We start from the raw sequence: 20,110 nt of genomic DNA, 5'->3' as shown, positions 1-20,110 counted from the left end.
GTCTGGATCTGTGTTTCAGAGGCTGATAGTGTGTCTGGATCTGTGTTTCAGAGGCTGATAGTATGTCTTGTTTCAGAGGCTGATAGTATGTCTGGATCTGTGTTTCAGAGGCTGATAGTATGTCTGGATCTGTGTTTCAGAGGCTGATAGTATGTCTTGTTTCAGAGGCTGATAGTATGTCTGGATCTGTGTTTCAGAGGCTGATAGTGTGTGCTGGATCTGTGTTTCAGAGGCTGATAGTATGTCTGGATCTGTGTTTCAGAGGCTGATAGTATGTCTGGATCTGTGTTTCCAGAGGCTGATAGTATGTCTGGATCTGTGTTTCAGAGGCTGATAGTATGTCTGGATCTGTGTTTCAGAGGCTGATAGTATGTCTGGATCTGTGTTTCAGAGGCTGATAGTATGTCTGGATCTGTGTTTCAGAGGCTGATAGTGTGTCTGGATCTGTGTTTCAGAGGCTGATAGTATGTCTGGATCTGTGTTTCAGAGGCTGATAGTATGTCTGGATCTGTGTTTCAGAGGCTGATAGTATGTCTGGATCTGTGTTTCAGAGGCTGATAGTATGTCTGGATCTGTGTTTCAGAGGCTGATAGTATGTCTTGTTTCAGAGGCTGATAGTATGTCTGGATCTGTGTTTCAGAGGCTGATAGTATGTCTGGATCTGTGTTTCAGAGGCTGATAGTGTGTCTGGATCTGTGTTTCAGAGGCTGATAGTATGTCTTGTTTCAGAGGCTGATAGTATGTCTGGATCTGTGTTTCAGAGGCTGATAGTATGTCTGGATCTGTGTTTCAGAGGCTGATAGTATGTCTGGATCTGTGTTTCAGAGGCTGATACTATGTCTGGATCTGTGTTTCAGAGGCTGATAGTATGTCTTGTTTCAGAGGCTGATAGTATGTCTGGATCTGTGTTTCAGAGGCTGATAGTCTGTCTGGATCTGTGTTTCAGAGGCTGATAGTATGTCTGGATCTGTGTTTCAGAGGCTGATAGTATGTCTTGTTTCAGAGGCTGATAGTGTGTCTGGATCTGTGTTTCAGAGGCTGATAGTATGTCTGGATCTGTGTTTCAGAGGCTGATAGTATGTCTGGATCTGTGTTTCAGAGGCTGATAGTATGTCTGGATCTGTGTTTCAGAGGCTGATAGTGTGTCTTGTTTCAGAGGCTGATAGTATGTCTTGTTTCAGAGGCTGATAGTATGTCTGGATCTGTGTTTCAGAGGCTGATAGTGTGTCTGGATCTGTGTTTCAGAGGCCTGATAGTATGTCTTGTTTCAGAGGCTGATAGTATGTCTGGATCTGTGTTTCAGAGGCTGATAGTATGTCTGGATCTGTGTTTCAGAGGCTGATAGTATGTCTTGTTTCAGAGGCTGATAGTATGTCTGGATCTGTGTTTCAGAGGCTGATAGTGTGTCTGGATCTGTGTTTCAGAGGCTGATAGTATGTCTGGATCTGTGTTTCAGAGGCTGATAGTATGTCTGGATCTGTGTTTCAGAGGCTGATAGTGTGTCTGGATCTGTGTTTCAGAGGCTGATAGTGTGTCTGGATCTGTGTTTCAGAGGCTGATAGTATGTCTGGATCTGTGTTTCAGAGGCTGATAGTATGTCTGGATCTGTGTTTCAGAGGCTGATAGTATGTCTTGTTTCAGAGGCTGATAGTATGTCTGGATCTGTGTTTCAGAGGCTGATAGTGTGTCTGGATCTGTGTTTCAGAGGCTGATAGTATGTCTGGATCTGTGTTTCAGAGGCTGATAGTGTGTCTGGATCTGTGTTTCAGAGGCTGATAGTGTGTCTGGATCTGTGTTTCAGAGGCTGATAGTATGTCTTGTTTCAGAGGCTGATAGTATGTCTGGATCTGTGTTTCAGAGGCAGATAGTATGTCTGGATCTGTGTTTCAGAGGCTGATAGTGTGTCTGGATCTGTGTTTCAGAGGCTGATAGTGTGTCTTGTTTCAGAGGCTGATAGTATGTCTGGATCTGTGTTTCAGAGGCTGATAGTATGTCTGGATCTGTGTTTCAGGGGAGGCTGATAGTATGTCTGGATCTGTGTTTCAGAGGCTGATAGTGTGTCTGGATCTGTGTTTCAGAGGCTGATAGTATGTCTTGTTTCAGAGGCTGATAGTGTGTCTTGTTTCAGAGGCTGATAGTGTGTATGGATCTGTGTTTCAGAGGCTGATGGTATGTCTGGATCTGTGTTTCAGAGGCTGATAGTATGTCTTGTTTCAGAGGCTGATAGTATGTCTGGATCTGTGTTTCAGAGGCTGATAGTGTGTCTTGTTTCAGAGGCTGATAGTGTGTCTGGATCTGTGTTTCAGAGGCTGATAGTATGTCTGGATCTGTGTTTCAGAGGCTGATAGTGTGTCTGGATCTGTGTTTCAGAGGCTGATAGTATGTCTGGATCTGTGTTTCAGAGGCTGATAGTCTGTCTGGATCTGTGTTTCAGAGGCTGATAGTGTGTCTTGTTTCAGAGGCTGATAGTGTGTATGGATCTGTGTTTCAGAGGCTGATGGTATGTCTGGATCTGTGTTTCAGAGGCTGATAGTGTGTCTTGTTTCAGAGGCTGATAGTGTGTCTGGATCTGTGTTTCAGAGGCTGATAGTGTGTCTTGTTTCAGAGGCTGATAGTGTGTCTTGTTTCCAGAGGCTGATAGTATGTCTTGTTTCAGAGGCTGATAGTGTGTCTTGTTTCAGAGGCTGATAGTATGTCTTGTTTCAGAGGCTGATAAGTATGTCTTGTTTCAGAGGCTGATAGTATGTCTTGTTTCAGAGGCTGATAGTATGTCTGGATCTGTGTTTCAGAGGCTGATAGTGTGTCTGGATCTGTGTTTCAGAGGCTGATAGTATGTCTGGATCTGTGTTTCAGAGGCTGATAGTGTGTCTGGATCTGTGTTTCAGAGGCTGATAGTATGTCTGGATCTGTGTTTCAGAGGCTGATAGTATGTCTTGTTTCAGAGGCTGATAGTGTGTCTGGATCTGTGTTTCAGAGGCTGATAGTATGTCAGGATCTGTGTTTCAGAGGCTGATAGTATGTCTGGATCTGTGTTTCAGAGGCTGATAGTATGTCTTGTTTCAGAGGCTGATAGTGTGTCTGGATCTCTGTTTCAGAGGCTGATAGTATGTCTGGATCTGTGTTTCAGAGGCTGATAGTATGTCTTGTTTCAGAGGCTGATAGTATGTCTGGATCTGTGTTTCAGAGGCTGATAGTGTCTGGTGTGTTAGCTGATAGTGTGTCTGTTTCAGAGGCTGATAGTATGTCTGGATCTGTGTTTCAGAGGCTGATAGTATGTCTGGATCTGTGTTTCAGAGGCTGATAGTATGTCTGGATCTGTGTTTCAGAGGCTGATAGTGTCTGGATCTTGTTTCAGAGGCTGATAGTATGTCTGGATCTGTGTTTCAGAGGCTGATAGTATGTCTGCTGGATCTGTGTTTCAGAGGCTGATAGTGTGTCTGGATCTGTGTTTCAGGCTATGAGGCTGATAGTATGTCTGGATCTGTGTTTCAGAGGCTGATAGTATGTCTGGATCTGTGTTTCAGAGGCTGATAGTATGTCTTGTTTCAGAGGCTGATAGTATGTCTGGATCTGTGTTTCAGAGGCAGATAGTATGTCTGGATCTGTGTTTCAGAGGCTGATAGTGTGTCTGGATCTGTGTTTCAGAGGCTGATAGTGTGTCTTGTTTCAGAGGCTGATCAGTATGTCTGGATCTGTGTTTCAGAGGCTGATAGTATGTCTGGATCTGTGTTTCAGAGGCTGATAGTATGTCTGGATCTGTGTTTCAGAGGCTGATAGTGTGTCTGGATCTGTGTTTCAGAGGCTGATAGTATGTCTTGTTTCAGAGGCTGATAGTGTGCTTGTTTCAGGGGCTGAGTGTGTATGGATCTGTGTTTCAGAGGCTGATGGTATGTCTGGATCTGTGTTTCAGAGGCTGATAGTATGTCTTGTTTCAGAGGCTGATAGTATGTCTGGATCTGTGTTTCAGAGGCTGATAGTGTGTCTTGTTTCAGAGGCTGATAGTGTGTCTGGATCTGTGTTTCAGAGGCTGATAGTATGTCTGGATCTGTGTTTCAGAGGCTGGATAGTGTGTCTGGATCTGTGTTTCAGAGGCTGATAGTATGTCTGGATCTGTGTTTCCAGAGGCTGATAGTCTGTCTGGATCTGTGTTTCAGAGGCTGATAGTGTGTCTTGTTTCAGAGGCTGATAGTGTGTATGGATCTGTGTTTCAGAGGCTGATGGTATGTCTGGATCTGTGTTTTCGAGGCTGATAGTGTGTCTTGTTTCAGAGGCTGATAGTGTCTGGATCTGTGTTTCAGAGGCTGATAGTGTGTCTTGTTTCAGAGGCTGATAGTGTGTCTTGTTTCAGAGGCTGATTGTATGTCTTGTTTCAGAGGCTGATAGTGTGTCTTGTTTCAGAGGCTGATAGTATGTCTTGTTTCGAGAGGCTGATAGTATGTCTTGTTTCAGAGGCTGATAGTATGTCTTGTTCCAGAGGCTGATAGTATGTCTGGATCTGTGTTTCAGAGGCTGATAGTGTGTCTGGATCTGTGTTTCAGAGGCTGATAGTATGTCTGGATCTGTGTTTCAGAGGCTGATAGTGTGTCTGGATCTGTGTTTCAGAGGCTGATAGTATGTCTGGATCTGTGTTTCAGAGGCTGATAGTATGTCTTGTTTCAGAGGCTGATAGTGTGTCTGGATCTGTGTTTCAGAGGCTGATAGTATGTCAGGATCTGTGTTTCAGAGGCTGATAGTATGTCTGGATCTGTGTTTCAGAGGCTGATAGTATGTCTTGTTTCAGAGGCTGATAGTGTGTCTGGATCTCTGTTTCAGAGGCTGAGTAGTATGTCTGGATCTGTGTTTCAGAGGCTGATAGTATGTCTTGTTTCAGAGGCTGATAGTATGTCTGGATCTGTGTTTCAGAGGCTGATAGTGTGTCTGGATCTGTGTTTCAGAGGCTGATAGTATGTCTGGATCTGTGTTTCAGAGGCTGATAGTGTGTCTGGATCTGTGTTTCAGAGGCTGATAGTATGTCTGGATCTGTGTTTCAGAGGCTGATAGTATGTCTTGTTTCAGAGGCTGATAGTGTGTCTGGATCTGTGTTTCAGAGGCTGATGGTATGTCAGGATCTGTGTTTCAGAGGCTGATAGTATGTCTGGATCTGTGTTTCAGAGGCTGATAGTATGTCTTGTTTCAGAGGCTGATAGTGTGTCTGGATCTCTGTTTCAGAGGCTGATAGTATGTCTGGATCTGTGTTTCAGAGGCTGATAGTATGTCTTGTTTCAGAGGCTGATAGTATGTCTGGATCTGTGTTTCAGAGGCTGATAGTATGTCTTGTTTCAGAGGCTGATAGTGTGTCTGGATCTGTGTTTCAGAGGCTGATAGTATGTCTTGTTTCAGAGGCTGATAGTGTGTCTGGATCTGTGTTTCAGAGGCTGATAGTGTGTCTGGATCTGTGTTTCAGAGGCTGATAGTATGTCTGGATCTGTGTTTCAGAGGCTGAAAGTGTGTCTGGATCTGTGTTTCAGAGGCTGATAGTATGTCTGGATCTGTGTTTCAGAGGCTGATAGTGTGTCTGGATCTGTGTTTCAGAGGCTGATAGTATGTCTGGATCTGTGTTTCAGAGGCTGATAGTGTGTCTGGATCTGTGTTTCAGAGGCTGATAGTGTGTCTGGATCTGTGTTTCAGAGGCTGATAGTGTGTCTGGATCTGTGTTTCAGAGGCTGATAGTATGTCTGGATCTGTGTTTCAGAGGCTGAAAGTGTGTCTGGATCTGTGTTTCAGAGGCTGATAGTATGTCTGGATCTGTGTTTCAGAGGCTGATAGTGTGTCTGGATCTGTGTTTCAGAGGCTGATAGTATGTCTGGATCTGTGTTTCCAGAGGCTGATAGTGTGTCTGGATCTGTGTTTCAGAGGCTGATAGTGTGTCTGGATCTGTGTTTCAGAGGCTGATAGTATGTCTTGTTTCAGAGGCTGATAGTATGTCTGGATCTGTGTTTCAGAGGCTGATAGTATGTCTGGATCTGTGTTTCAGAGGCTGATAGTGTGTCTGGATCTGTGTTTCAGAGGCCTGATAGTGTGTCTTGTTTCATAGGCTGATAGTATGTCTGGATCTGTGTTTCAGAGGCTGATAGTATGTCTGGATCTGTGTTTCAGAGGCTGATAGTATGTCTGGATCTGTGTTTCAGAGGCTGATAGTGTGTCTGGATCTGTGTTTCAGAGGCTGATAGTATGTCTTGTTTCAGAGGCTGATAGTGTGTCTTGTTTCAGAGCCTGATAGTGTGTATGGATCTGTGTTTCAGAGGCTGATGGTATGTCTGGATCTGTGTTTCAGAGGCTGATAGTGTGTCTGGATCTGTGTTTCAGAGGCTGATAGTATGTCAGGATCTGTGTTTCAGAGGCTGATAGTATGTCTGGATCTGTGTTTCAGAGGCTGATAGTATGTCTTGTTTCAGAGGCTGATAGTGTGTCTGGATCTCTGTTTCAGAGGCTGATAGTATGTCTGGATCTGTGTTTCAGAGGCTGATAGTATGTCTTGTTTCAGAGGCTGATAGTGTGTCTGGATCTGTGCTTCAGAGGCTGATAGTGTGTCTGGATCTGTGTTTCAGAGGCTGATAGTATGTCTGGATCTGTGTTTCGGAGGCTGAAAGTGTGTCTGGATCTGTGTTTCAGAGGCTGATAGTGTGTCTGGATCTGTGTTTCAGAGGCTGATAGTGTGTCTGGATCTGTGTTTCAGATGCTGATAGTATGTCTGGATCTGTGTTTCAGAGGCTGATAGTGTGTCTGGATCTGTGTTTCAGAGGCTGATAGTGTGTCTGGATCTGTGTTTCAGAGGCTGATAGTATGTCTTGTTTCAGAGGCTGATAGTATGTCTGGATCTGTGTTTCAGAGGCTGATAGTATGTCTGGATCTGTGTTTCAGAGGCTGATAGTGTGTCTGGATCTGTGTTTCAGAGGCTGATAGTGTGTCTTGTTTCAGAGGCTGATAGTATGTCTGGATCTGTGTTTCAGAGGCTGATAGTATGTCTGGATCTGTGTTTCAGAGGCTGATAGTATGTCTGGATCTGTGTTTCAGAGGCTGATAGTGTGTCTGGATCTGTGTTTCAGAGGCTGATAGTATGTCTTGTTTCAGAGGCTGATAGTGTGTCTTGTTTCAGAAGCCTGATAGTGTGTATGGATCTGTGTTTCAGAGGCTGATGGTATGTCTGGATCTGTGTTTCAGAGGCTGATAGTGTGTCTTGATCTGTGTTTCAGAGGCTGATAGTATGTCTTGTTTCAGAGGCTGATAGTATGTCTTGTTTCAGAGGCTGATAGTATGTCTGGATCTGTGTTTCAGAGGCTGATAGTGTGTCTTGTTTCAGAGGCTGATAGTGTGTCTGGATCTGTGTTTCAGAGGCTGATAGTATGTCTGGATCTGTGTTTCAGAGGCTGATAGTGTGTCTGGATCTGTGTTTCAGAGGCTGATAGTATGTCTGGATCTGTGTTTCAGAGGCTGATAGTGTGTCTGGATCTGTGTTTCAGAGGCTGATAGTGTGTCTTGTTTCAGAGGCTGATAGTGTGTATGGATCTGTGTTTCAGAGGCTGATGGTATGTCTGGATCTGTGTTTCAGAGGCTGATAGTGTGTCTTGTTTCAGAGGCTGATAGTGTGTCTGGATCTGTGTTTCAGAGGCTGATAGTGTGTCTTGTTTCAGAGGCTGATAGTATGTCTGGATCTGTGTTTCAGAGGCTGATAGTATGTCTGGATCTGTGTTTCAGAGGCTGATAGTGTGTCTTGTTTCAGAGGCTGATAGTGTGTCTTGTTTCAGAGGCTGATAGTGTGTCTGGATCTGTGTTTCAGAGGCTGATAGTGTGTCTTGTTTCAGAGGCTGATAGTGTGTCTGGATCTGTGTTTCAGAGGCTGATAGTGTGTCTTGTTTCAGAGGCTGATAGTATGTCTGGATCTGTGTTTCAGAGGCTGATAGTGTGTCTGGATCTGTGTTTCAGAGGCTGATAGTATGTCTTGTTTCAGAGGCTGATAGTATGTCTTGTTTCAGAGGCTGATAGTATGTCTTGTTTCAGAGGCTGATAGTGTGTATGGATCTGTGTTTCAGAGGCTGATGGTATGTCTGGATCTGTGTTTCAGAGGCTGATAGTGTGTCTTGTTTCAGAGGCTGATAGTGTGTATGGATCTGTGTTTCAGAGGCTGATGGTATGTCTGGATCTGTGTTTCAGAGGCTGATAGTGTGTCTTGTTTCAGAGGCTGATAGTGTGTCTGGATCTGTGTTTCAGAGGCTGATAGTGTGTCTTGTTTCAGAGGCTGATAGTGTGTCTTGTTTCAGAGGCTGATAGTATGTCTTGTTTCAGAGGCTGATAGTGTGTCTTGTTTCAGAGGCTGATAGTATGTCTTGTTTCAGAGGCTGATAGTATGTCTTGTTTCAGAGGCTGATAGTATGTCTTGTTTCAGAGGCTGATAGTATGTCTGGATCTGTGTTTCAGAGGCTGATAGTGTGTCTGGATCTGTGTTTCAGAGGCTGATAGTATGTCTGGATCTGTGTTTCAGAGGCTGAGTAGTGTGTCTGGATCTGTGTTTCAGAGGCTGATAGTATGTCTGGATCTGTGTTTCAGAGGCTGATAGTATGTCTTGTTTCAGAGGCTGATAGTGTGTCTGGATCTGTGTTTCAGAGGCTGATAGTATGTCAGGATCTGTGTTTCAGAGGCTGATAGTATGTCTGGATCTGTGTTTCAGAGGCTGATAGTATGTCTTGTTTCAGAGGCTGATAGTGTGTCTGGATCTCTGTTTCAGAGGCTGATAGTATGTCTGGATCTGTGTTTCAGAGGCTGATAGTATGTCTTGTTTCAGAGGCTGATAGTATGTCTGGATCTGTGTTTCAGAGGCTGATAGTGTGTCTGGATCTGTGTTTCAGAGGCTGATAGTATGTCTGGATCTGTGTTTCAGAGGCTGATAGTGTGTCTGGATCTGTGTTTCAGAGGCTGATAGTATGTCTGGATCTGTGTTTCAGAGGCTGATAGTATGTCTTGTTTCAGAGGCTGATAGTGTGTCTGGATCTGTGTTTCAGAGGCTGATGGTATGTCAGGATCTGTGTTTCAGAGGCTGATAGTATGTCTGGATCTGTGTTTCAGAGGCTGATAGTATGTCTTGTTTCAGAGGCTGATAGTGTGTCTGGATCTCTGTTTCAGAGGCTGATAGTATGTCTGGATCTGTGTTTCAGAGGCTGATAGTATGTCTTGTTTCAGAGGCTGATAGTATGTCTGGATCTGTGTTTCAGAGGCTGATAGTATGTCTTGTTTCAGAGGCTGATAGTGTGTCTGGATCTGTGTTTCAGAGGCTGATAGTATGTCTTGTTTCAGAGGCTGATAGTGTGTCTGGATCTGTGTTTCAGAGGCTGATAGTGTGTCTGGATCTGTGTTTCAGAGGCTGATAGTATGTCTGGATCTGTGTTTCAGAGGCTGAAAGTGTGTCTGGATCTGTGTTTCAGAGGCTGATAGTATGTCTGGATCTGTGTTTCAGAGGCTGATAGTGTGTCTGGATCTGTGTTTCAGAGGCTGATAGTATGTCTGGATCTGTGTTTCAGAGGCTGATAGTGTGTCTGGATCTGTGTTTCAGAGGCTGATAGTGTGTCTGGATCTGTGTTTCAGAGGCTGATAGTGTGTCTGGATCTGTGTTTCAGAGGGCTGATAGTATGTCTGGATCTGTGTTTCAGGAGGCTGAAAGTGTGTCTGGATCTGTGTTTCAGAGGCTGATAGTATGTCTGGATCTGTGTTTCAGAGGCTGATAGTGTGTCTGGATCTGTGTTTCAGAGGCTGATAGTATGTCTGGATCTGTGTTTCAGAGGCTGATAGTGTGTCTGGATCTGTGTTTCAGAGGCTGATAGTGTGTCTGGATCTGTGTTTCAGAGGCTGATAGTATGTCTTGTTTCAGAGGCTGATAGTATGTCTGGATCTGTGTTTCAGAGGCTGATAGTATGTCTGGATCTGTGTTTCAGAGGCTGATAGTGTGTCTGGATCTGTGTTTCAGAGGCTGATAGTGTGTCTTGTTTCATAGGCTGATAGTATGTCTGGATCTGTGTTTCAGAGGCTGATAGTATGTCTGGATCTGTGTTTCAGAGGCTGATAGTATGTCTGGATCTGTGTTTCAGAGGCTGATAGTGTGTCTGGATCTGTGTTTCAGAGGCTGATAGTATGTCTTGTTTCAGAGGCTGATAGTGTGTCTTGTTTCAGAGCCTGATAGTGTGTATGGATCTGTGTTTCAGAGGCTGATGGTATGTCTGGATCTGTGTTTCAGAGGCTGATAGTGTGTCTGGATCTGTGTTTCAGAGGCTGATAGTATGTCAGGATCTGTGTTTCAGAGGCTGATAGTATGTCTGGATCTGTGTTTCAGAGGCTGATAGTATGTCTTGTTTCAGAGGCTGATAGTGTGTCTGGATCTCTGTTTCAGAGGCTGATAGTATGTCTGGATCTGTGTTTCAGAGGCTGATAGTATGTCTTGTTTCAGAGGCTGATAGTGTGTCTGGATCTGTGTTTCAGAGGCTGATAGTGTGTCTGGATCTGTGTTTCAGAGGCTGATAGTATGTCTGGATCTGTGTTTCAGAGGCTGAAAGTGTGTCTGGATCTGTGTTTCAGAGGCTGATAGTGTGTCTGGATCTGTGTTTCAGAGGCTGATAGTGTGTCTGGATCTGTGTTTCAGATGCTGATAGTATGTCTGGATCTGTGTTTCAGAGGCTGATAGTGTGTCTGGATCTGTGTTTCAGAGGCTGATAGTGTGTCTGGATCTGTGTTTCAGAGGCTGATAGTATGTCTTGTTTCAGAGGCTGATAGTATGTCTGGATCTGTGTTTCAGAGGCTGATAGTATGTCTGGATCTGTGTTTCAGAGAGGCTGATAGTGTGTCTGGATCTGTGTTTCAGAGGCTGATAGTGTGTCTTGTTTCAGAGGCTGATAGTATGTCTGGATCTGTGTTTCAGAGGCTGATAGTATGTCTGGATCTGTGTTTCAGAGGCTGATAGTATGTCTGGATCTGTGTTTCAGAGGCTGATAGTGTGTCTGGATCTGTGTTTCAGAGGCTGATAGTATGTCTTGTTTCAGAGGCTGATAGTGTGTCTTGTTTCAGAGCCTGATAGTGTGTATGGATCTGTGTTTCAGAGGCTGATGGTATGTCTGGATCTGTGTTTCAGAGGCTGATAGTGTGTCTTGATCTGTGTTTCAGAGGCTGATAGTATGTCTTGTTTCAGAGGCTGATAGTATGTCTTGTTTCAGAGGCTGATAGTATGTCTGGATCTGTGTTTCAGAGGCTGATAGTGTGTCTTGTTTCAGAGGCTGATAGTGTGTCTGGATCTGTGTTTCAGAGGCTGATAGTATGTCTGGATCTGTGTTTCAGAGGCTGATAGTGTGTCTGGATCTGTGTTTCAGAGGCTGATAGTATGTCTGGATCTGTGTTTCAGGAGGCTGATAGTGTGTCTGGATCTGTGTTTCAGAGGCTGATAGTGTGTCTTGTTTCAGAGGCTGATAGTGTGTATGGATCTGTGTTTCAGAGGCTGATGGTATGTCTGGATCTGTGTTTCAGAGGCTGATAGTGTGTCTTGTTTTCAGAGGCTGATAGTGTGTCTGGATCTGTGTTTCAGAGGCTGATAGTGTGTCTTGTTTCAGAGGCTGATAGTATGTCTGGATCTGTGTTTCAGAGGCTGATAGTATGTCTGGATCTGTGTTTCAGAGGCTGATAGTGTGTCTTGTTTCAGAGGCTGATAGTTGTCTTGTTTCAGAGGCTGATAGTGTGTCTGGATCTGTGTTTCAGAGGCTGATAGTGTGTCTTGTTTCAGAGGCTGATAGTGTGTCTGGATCTGTGTTTCAGAGGCTGATAGTGTGTCTTGTTTCAGAGGCTGATAGTATGTCTGGATCTGTGTTTCAGAGGCTGATAGTGTGTCTGGATCTGTGTTTCAGAGGCTGATAGTATGTCTTGTTTCAGAGGCTGATAGTATGTCTTGTTTCAGAGGCTGATAGTATGTCTTGTTTCAGAGGCTGATAGTGTGTCTTGTTTCAGAGGCTGATAGTATGTCTTGTTTCAGAGGCTGATAGTGTGTCTTGTTTCAGAGGCTGATAGTGTGTCTTGTTTCAGAGGCTGATAGTATGTCTTGTTTCAGAGGCTGATAGTATGTCTTGTTTCAGAGGCTGATAGTATGTCTTGTTTCAGAGGCTGATAGTGTGTCTGGATCTGTGTTTCAGAGGCTGATAGTATGTCTTGTTTCAGAGGCTGATAGTATGTCTTGTTTCAGAGGCTTATAGTATGTCTTGTTTCAGAGGCTGATAGTATGTCTTGTTTCAGAGGCTGATAGTATGTCTTGTTTCAGAGGCTGATAGTGTGTCTGCATCTGTGTTTCAGAGACTGATAGTGTGTCTTGTTTCAGAGGCTGATAGTATGTCTTGTTTCAGAGGCTGATAGTATGTCTGGATCTGTGTTTCAGAGGCTGATAGTATGTCTTGTTTCAGAGGCTGATAGTATGTCTGGATCTGTGTTTCAGAGGCTGATAGTATGTCTGGATCTGTGTTTCAGAGGCTGATAGTATCTTGTTTCAGAGGCTGATAGTATGTCTTGTTTCAGAGGCTGATAGTATGTCTTGTTTCAGAGGCTGATAGTATGTCTTGTTTCAGAGGCTGATAGTATGTCTGGAGGAGTCTCTTTACGTCCACAACATCAGAGACATGAAGGTCCTGCACACCATCAGAGAGACGCCTCCCAACCCCTCAGGTAAGAACTGGGATCATTTATTTGGCACGTCTTCCATAGTTCACTTATAGTTAGTTTGAGTATTTACCTGGCAAACATTAGTAGTGAATTTCAAGCATAAGTTGATCACCTCTCTTGTGCTGCACAACAGTGGAACGTCACGAAGCTTCCGCTTGCTCCCTGTGCTCTTAGTAAACAACCACACCATGTGACTGGTCCAATCAGCTGCTCTGGGATGTGACTGTCTCAATCAGCTGCTTTGGGATGTGACTGGCTCAATCAGATGCTTTGGGATGTGACTGGCCCAATCAGCTACTTTGGGATGTGACTGGCCCAATCAGCTGCTTTGGGATGTGGCTGGCTCAATCAGCTGCTTTGGGATGTGACTGTCCCAATCAGCTGCTTTGGGATGTTGACTGGCTCAATCAGCTGCTTTGGGATGTGACTGGTCCAATCAGCTGCTTTGGGATGTGACTGGCTCAATCAACTGCTTTGGGATGTGGCTGGCTCAATCAACTGCTTTGGGATGTGGCTGGCCCAATCAGCTGCTTTGGGATGTGACTGGCTCAATCAGCTGCTTTGGGATGTGGCTAGCTGTATCAGCTGCTTTGGGATGTGGCTGGCTGTATCAGCTGCTTTGGGATGTGACTGGCTGAATCAGCTGCTTTGGGATGTGACTGGCTCAATCAGCTGCTTTGGGATGTGGCTGGCTCAATCAGCTGCTTTGGGTGTGACTGGCCCAATCAGCTGCTCTGGGATGTGACTTGTCCATTCAGCTGCTTTGGGATGTGGCTGGCTCAATCAGCTGCTTTGGGATGTGGCTGGCTCAATCAGCTGCTTTGGGATGTGGCTAGCTCAATCAGCTGCTTTGGGATGTGGCTGGCCCAATCAGCTGCTTTGGGATGTGGCTGGCTGTATCAGCTGCTTTGGGATGTGGCTAGCTCAATCAGCTGCTTTGGGATGTGGCTGGCTGTATCAGCTGCTTTGGGATGTGACTGTCCCAATCAGCTGCTTTGGGATGTGACTGTCCCAATCAGCTGCTTTGGGATGTGACTGGCCCAATCAGCTGCTCTGGGATGTGACTTCCCCATTCAGCTGCTTTGGGATGTGGCTGGCTCAATCAGCTGCTTTGGGATGTGGCTGGCTCAATCAGCTGCTTTGGGATGTGACTGGCCCAATCAGCTGCTCTGGGATGTGACTTGCCCATTCAGCTGCTTTGGGATGTGGCTGGCTCAATCAGCTGCTTTGGGATGTGGCTGTCTCAATCAGCTGCTTTGGGATGTAGCTGGCTCAATCAGCTGCTTTGGGATGTGGCTGGCTGAATCAGCTGCTTTGGGACGTGACTGGCTGAATCAGCTGCTTTGGGATGCGGCTGGCTCAATCAGCTGCTTTGGGATGTGACTGGCTCAATCAGATGCTTTGGGATGTGGCTGGCTCAATCAGCTGCTTTGGGATGTGGCTGGCTCAATCAGCTGCTTTGGGATGTGACTGGCTCAATCAGCTGCTTTGGGATGTGGCTGGCTGAATCAGCTGCTTTGGGACGTGACTGGCTGAATCAGCTGCTTTGGGATGCGGCTGGCTCAATCAGCTGCTTTGGGATGTGACTGGCTCAATCAGCTGCTTTGGGATGTGGCTGGCTCAATCAGCTGCTTTGGGATGTGGCTGGCTCAATCAGCTGCTTTGGGATGTGACTGGCCCAATCAGCTGCTTTGGGATGTTACTGGCCCAATCAGCTGCTCTGGGATGTGACTTCCCATTCAGCTGCTTTGGGATGTGGCTGGCTCAATCAGCTGCTTTGGGATGTGACTGGCTCAATCAGCTGCTTTGGGATGTGGCTGGCTGTATCAGCTGCTTTGGGATGTGGCTGGCTGAATCAGCTGCTTTGGGATGTGGCTGGCTGTATCAGCTGCTTTGGGATGTGACTGGCTGAATCAGCTGCTTTGGGATGTGACTGGCTCAATCAGCTGCTTTGGGATGTGGCTGGCTCAATCAGCTGCTTTGGGATGTGACTGGCTCAATCAGCTGCTTTGGGATGTGGCTAGCTCAATCAGCTGCTTTGGGATGTGGCTGGCTGTATCAGCTGCTTTGGGATGTGGCTAGCTCAATCAGCTGCTTTGGGATGTGGCTGGCTGTATCAGCTGCTTTGGGATGTGACTGGCTGAATCAGCTGCTTTGGGATGTGACTGGCTCAATCAGCTGCTTTGGGATGTGGCTGGCTCAATCAGCTGCTTTGGGATGTGACTGTCCCAATCAGCTGCTTTGGGATGTGACTGTCCCAATCAGCTGCTTTGGGATGTGACTGGCCCAATCAGCTGCTTTGGGATGTGGCTGGCTCAATCAGCTGCTTTGGGATGTGACTGGCCCAATCAGCTGCTCTGGGATGTGACTTGCCCATTCAGCTGCTTTGGGATGTGGCTGGCTCAATCAGCTGCTTTGGGATGTGGCTGGCTCAATCAGCTGCTTTGGGATGTGGCTGGCTCAATCAGCTGCTTTGGGATGTGGCTGGCTGAATCAGCTGCTTTGGGACGTGACTTGCTGAATCAGCTGCTTTGGGATGCGGCTGGCTCAATCAGCTGCTTTGGGATGTGACTGGCTCAATCAGCTGCTTTGGGATGTGGCTGGCTCAATCAGCTGCTTTGGGATGTGGCTGGCTCAATCAGCTGCTTTGGGATGTGACTGGCCCAATCAGCTGCTTTGGGGATGTGACTGGCCCAATCAGCTGCTCTGGGATGTGACTTTCCCATTCAGCTGCTTTGGGATGTGGCTGTCTCAATCAGCTGCTTTGGGATGTGGCTGGCTCAATCAGCTGCTTTGGGATGTGACTGGCTCAATCAGCTGCTTTGGGATGTGGCTGGCTGAATCAGCTGCTTTGGGATGCGGCTGGCTCAATCAGCTGCTTTGGGATGTGACTGGCTCAATCAGCTGCTTTGGGATGTGGCTGGCTCAATCAGCTGCTTTGGGATGTGGCTGGCTCAATCAGCTGCTTTGGGATGTGACTGGCCCAATCAGCTGCTTTGGGATGTGACTGGCCCAATCAGCTGCTCTGGGATGGACTTCCCATTCAGCTGCTTTGGGATGTGGCTTGGCTGAATCAGCTGCTTTGGGATGTGGCTGGCTGAATCAGCTGCTTGGGATGTGGCTGGCTCAATCAGCTGCTTTGGGATGTGACTGGCTCAATCAGCTGCTTTGGGATGTGGCTGGCTGAATCAGCTGCTTTGGGGACGTGACTGGCTGAATCAGCTGCTTTGGGACGCGGCTGGCTCAATCAGCTGCTTTGGGATGTGACTGGCTGAATCAGCTGCTTTGGGATGTGACTGGCTCAATCAGCTGCTTTGGGATGTGGCTGTCTCAATCAGCTGCTTTGGGATGTGACTGGCTGAATCAGCTGCTTTGGGATGTGACTGTCTCAATCAGCTGCTTTGGGATGTGGCTGGCTCAATCAGCTGCTTTGGGATGTGGCTGGCTCAATCAGCTGCTTTGGGATGTGACTGGCTCAATCAGCTGCTTTGGGATGTGGCTGGCTGAATCAGCTGCTTTGGGATGTGACTGGCTGAATCAGCTGCTTTGGGATGCGGCTGGCTCAATCAGCTGCTTTGGGATGTGACTGGCTGAATCAGCTGCTTTGGGATGTGGCTGGCTCAATCAGCTGCTTTGGGATGTGACTGGCTGAATCAGCTGCTTTGGGATGTGACTGGCTCAATCAGCTGCTTTGGGATGTGACTGGCTCAATCAGCTGCTTTGGGATGTGACTGGCCCAATCAGTCCATGTGGGTTTTAATGACATTATGAAGGGCAGCTCTGAACAGTTGAACCTGGATTTTAAGGAGCTGATTGACTCTGCTAAACACTAATAAAACACCCATCATATCTGGCCTGTGCCCTCTCTGAATCATGGCATCATATCTGGCCCTGTGCCCTCTCTGAATCATGGCATCATATCTGGCCCTGTGCCCTCTCTGAATCATGGCATCATATCTGGCCCTGTGCCCTCTCTGAATCATGGCACTCATATCTGGCCCTGTGCCCTCTCTTGAATCATGGCATCATATCTGGCCCTGTGCCCTCTCTGAATCATGGCATCATATCTGGCCCTGTGCCCTCTCTGAATCATGGCATCATATCTGGCCCTGTGCCCTCTCTGAATCATGGCATCATATCTGGCCCTGTGCCCTCTCTGAATCGTGGCATCATATCTGGCCCTGTGCCCTCTCTCTGAATCGTGGCATCATATCTGGCCCTGTGCCCTCTCTGAATCATGGCATCATATCTGGCCCCTGTGCCCTCTCTGAATCATGGCATCATAACTGGCCCTGTGCCCTCTCTGAATCATGGCATCATATCTGGCCCTGTGCCCTCTCTGAATCATGGCATCATATCTGGCCCTGTGCCCTCTCTGAATCGTGGCATCATATCTGGCCCTGTGCCCTCTCTGAATCATGGCATCATATCTGGCCCTGTGCCCTCTCTGAATCCGTGGCATTGATGCTTTAGCAGGATTCTTTCTCTTCACAACTGGTTATGGGATTATTGCAGCTCAATGGGTGTAACTTTTGTTGACAATTTCAATACCTTTTGGAAACAAACCACGTTTTATAAGGAGGATGGGATCCACCCAAATAATGTGGGTTCCTGGATCCTTTCACAGCATTATAAGGCTGCCTTGAGACAATGACTTATCAATGACCCCAGCTCAGTTAATCCCTACCATTGTGCCACTGAGTCATCATAATTATTTAGCAAATACCAGGGGCATTGGTAGACACAATGTAAGTAACCTAATTTCTGTCCCTCTTACTGCCTGGAATGCCTCTGATGATCCTACAGCTATTGTGTGCAGCAATCATGTGTCTATGAACCAGAGTAATGCTGTTAGCACTGGAGGCAGTGTGCCCTAGTAGGAAGTCCACTGTGTGCAGCTCACCCTGCACTAATAGAAATAACATGAGAATATCTACTTCTGCTAAGCTTCCCAGTAAAGCAATGAAAACAAGCAAGCATCCCAGAAAAGTGCCACAGACGGACTTAAGACATTTTCAATTGGCTGCACGGCTGGCCCTTGGATGGACACAGAGCAAACATTAATAATATGCATGTCAATCTCTGCTGGCTCAAAGTGGAGGAGAGATTGACTTAATCACTACTTGTATTTGTGAGAGGTATTGACATGTTGAAAGCAAATCAAATCAAATTGTATTTGTCACATGCACTGAATACAACAGGTGTAGACCTTACAGGGAAATGCTTACTGACAAGCCCTTAACCAACAATGCAATTTTAAGAATACCCACAAAAATATATATATATATACACAAAAATATACCACAAATACATAAAAAAAAAAAAGTTACAAATAATTAAAGAGCAGCAGTAAAATTACAATAGCGAGGCTATATACAGGGGGTACTGGTACAGAGTCAATGTGCGGGGGCACCGGTTAGTCAAGGTAATAAGTACATGTAGGTAGAGTTATGCATAGATAATAAACAGAGAGTAGCAGCGTAAAAGGGGGGGTGGGAGGGCAGTGCATATAGTCCGGGTAGCCATTTGATTAGATGTTCAGGAGTCTTATGGCTTGGGGGTAGAAGCTGTTTACAAGCCTCTTGGTCCTAGACTTGGCGCTCCGGTACCGCTTGCCGTGCGGTAGCAGAGAGAACAGTCTATGACTAGGGTGGCTGGAGTCTTTGACACCGCCTGGTATAGAGGTCCTGAATGGCAGAAAGCTTGGCCCCAGTGATGTACTGGGTCGTACGCACTACCCTCTGTAGTGCCTTGCGGTCGGAGGCCAAGCAGTTGCCATACCAGGCGGTGATGCAACCAGTCAGGATGCTCTCGATGGTGCAGCTGTAGAATCTTTTCAGTCTCCTTAGGGGGACTTGCACGCAGCTCAGACACCCATGCATACCCCACAAGACATGCCACCAGAGGTCTCTTCACAGTCCCCAAGTCCAGAACAGATTATGGGAGGCGCACAGTACTACATAGAGCCATGACTACATGGAACTCTATTCCACATCAGGTAACTGATGCAAGCAGTAGAATCAGATTTAAAAACAGATAGAAATACACCTTATGGAACAGCGGGGACTGCTGAAGAGAGACACACAGGTAGAGACACATGCATACACATCTGACCTAACCTAAACCTAACCCAACCCCTCAGGTAAAAACCTACACTATATATACAAAACTATGTGGACACCCCTTCAAATTAGTGGATTCGGCTATTTCAGCCACACCCGTTGCTGACAGGTGTATAAAATCGAGCACACAGCCATGCAATCTCCATAGACAAACATTGGCAGTAGAATGGCCTTACTAAAGAGCTCAGTGACTTTCAACAAGCTCACAGAACAGGACCGCTGAATCGTGTAGCTCGTAAAAATGGTCTGTTCTTGGTTGCAACACTCACTACCGAGTTCCAAACTGCCTCTGGAAGCAACGTCAGCACAAGAACTGTTCGTCACAAGCCTAAGATCATCATGCGCAATGCCGCGTCGGCTGGAGTGGTGTAAAGTTCGCCGGCATTGGACTCTGGAGCAGTGGAAACGCGTTCTCTGGAGTGATGAATCACGCTTCACCATCTGGCAGTCCGACGGATGAATCTGGGTTTTGGCGGCTGCCAGGAGAACGCTACCTGCCACAATGCATAGTGCCAACTGTAAAGTTTGGTGGAGGAGGAATAATGGTCTGGGGCTGTTTTTCATGGTTCGGGATAGGCCCATTAATTCCAGTGAAGGGAAATCTTAACGCTACAGCATACAATGACATTCTAGACGATTCTGTGCTTCCAACTTTGTGGCAACAAAGCGAGGTCCGTACAGAAATGGTTTGTCGAGATCGGGCGTGGAAGAACTTGGACTGGCCTGCACAGAGCCCTGACCTCAACCCCATCGAACACCTTTTGGGATGAATTGGAACGCCAAAACCTCGAGCCAGGCCTAATCGCCAACATCGGCGCCCGACCTCACTAACGCCCTCGTGTCTGAATGGAAGCAACTCCCCCCCTCAGCAACGTTCCGACATCTAGTGGAACCTGAACCTTTTTATTGTATTCAGTTGTTGTTTTAGTAATAAAGTGTGTCTGTGTGTGTTCTCTCCCCAGGGTTGTGTGCACTCTCCATCAGTAATGACAACTGTTACCTGGCCTACCCCGGCAGCGCTACCATAGGAGAGGTCCAGGTGTTCGACACGGTCAACCTGGTACGACTCACCACACCCCCCATTCAACACGGCTAACTCTGCTACACACTGAGGTGTGGCTGTTTTCAGTCTCACTGTGTGTTTTTAACTGTGTCTCCAGAGGGCCGCCAACATGATCCCAGCCCATGACAGTCCGTTAGCAGCTCTGGTGTTTGATGCTAGCGGAACCAAACTGGCCACAGCCTCGGAGAAGGTGGGACACATTTTTAAACTG

General features: G+C 46.6%; 1 protein-coding gene across 1 annotated transcript in view; it reads left to right on the top strand.

Annotated features, from left to right (window-relative positions):
• The window catches only part of LOC121559394 (WD repeat domain phosphoinositide-interacting protein 2), a 63,855-nt gene that overhangs the window by 10,218 nt on the left and 33,527 nt on the right, over nt 1-20,110 (top strand). The window contains 3 exon segments of the mRNA XM_045218821.1: nt 12,621-12,717; nt 19,799-19,896; nt 19,997-20,089. Of these exon segments, the coding sequence (XP_045074756.1) occupies nt 12,621-12,717; nt 19,799-19,896; nt 19,997-20,089 (288 nt within the window).

The sequence above is a fragment of the Coregonus clupeaformis genome, unplaced genomic scaffold, assembly GCF_020615455.1.
Source record: "Coregonus clupeaformis isolate EN_2021a unplaced genomic scaffold, ASM2061545v1 scaf1824, whole genome shotgun sequence".
Classification (NCBI taxonomy): Eukaryota; Metazoa; Chordata; class Actinopteri; order Salmoniformes; family Salmonidae; genus Coregonus; species Coregonus clupeaformis.
Note: the sequence above shows the minus strand (reverse complement) of the source record. Positions and strands in the feature narration are given on the sequence as shown.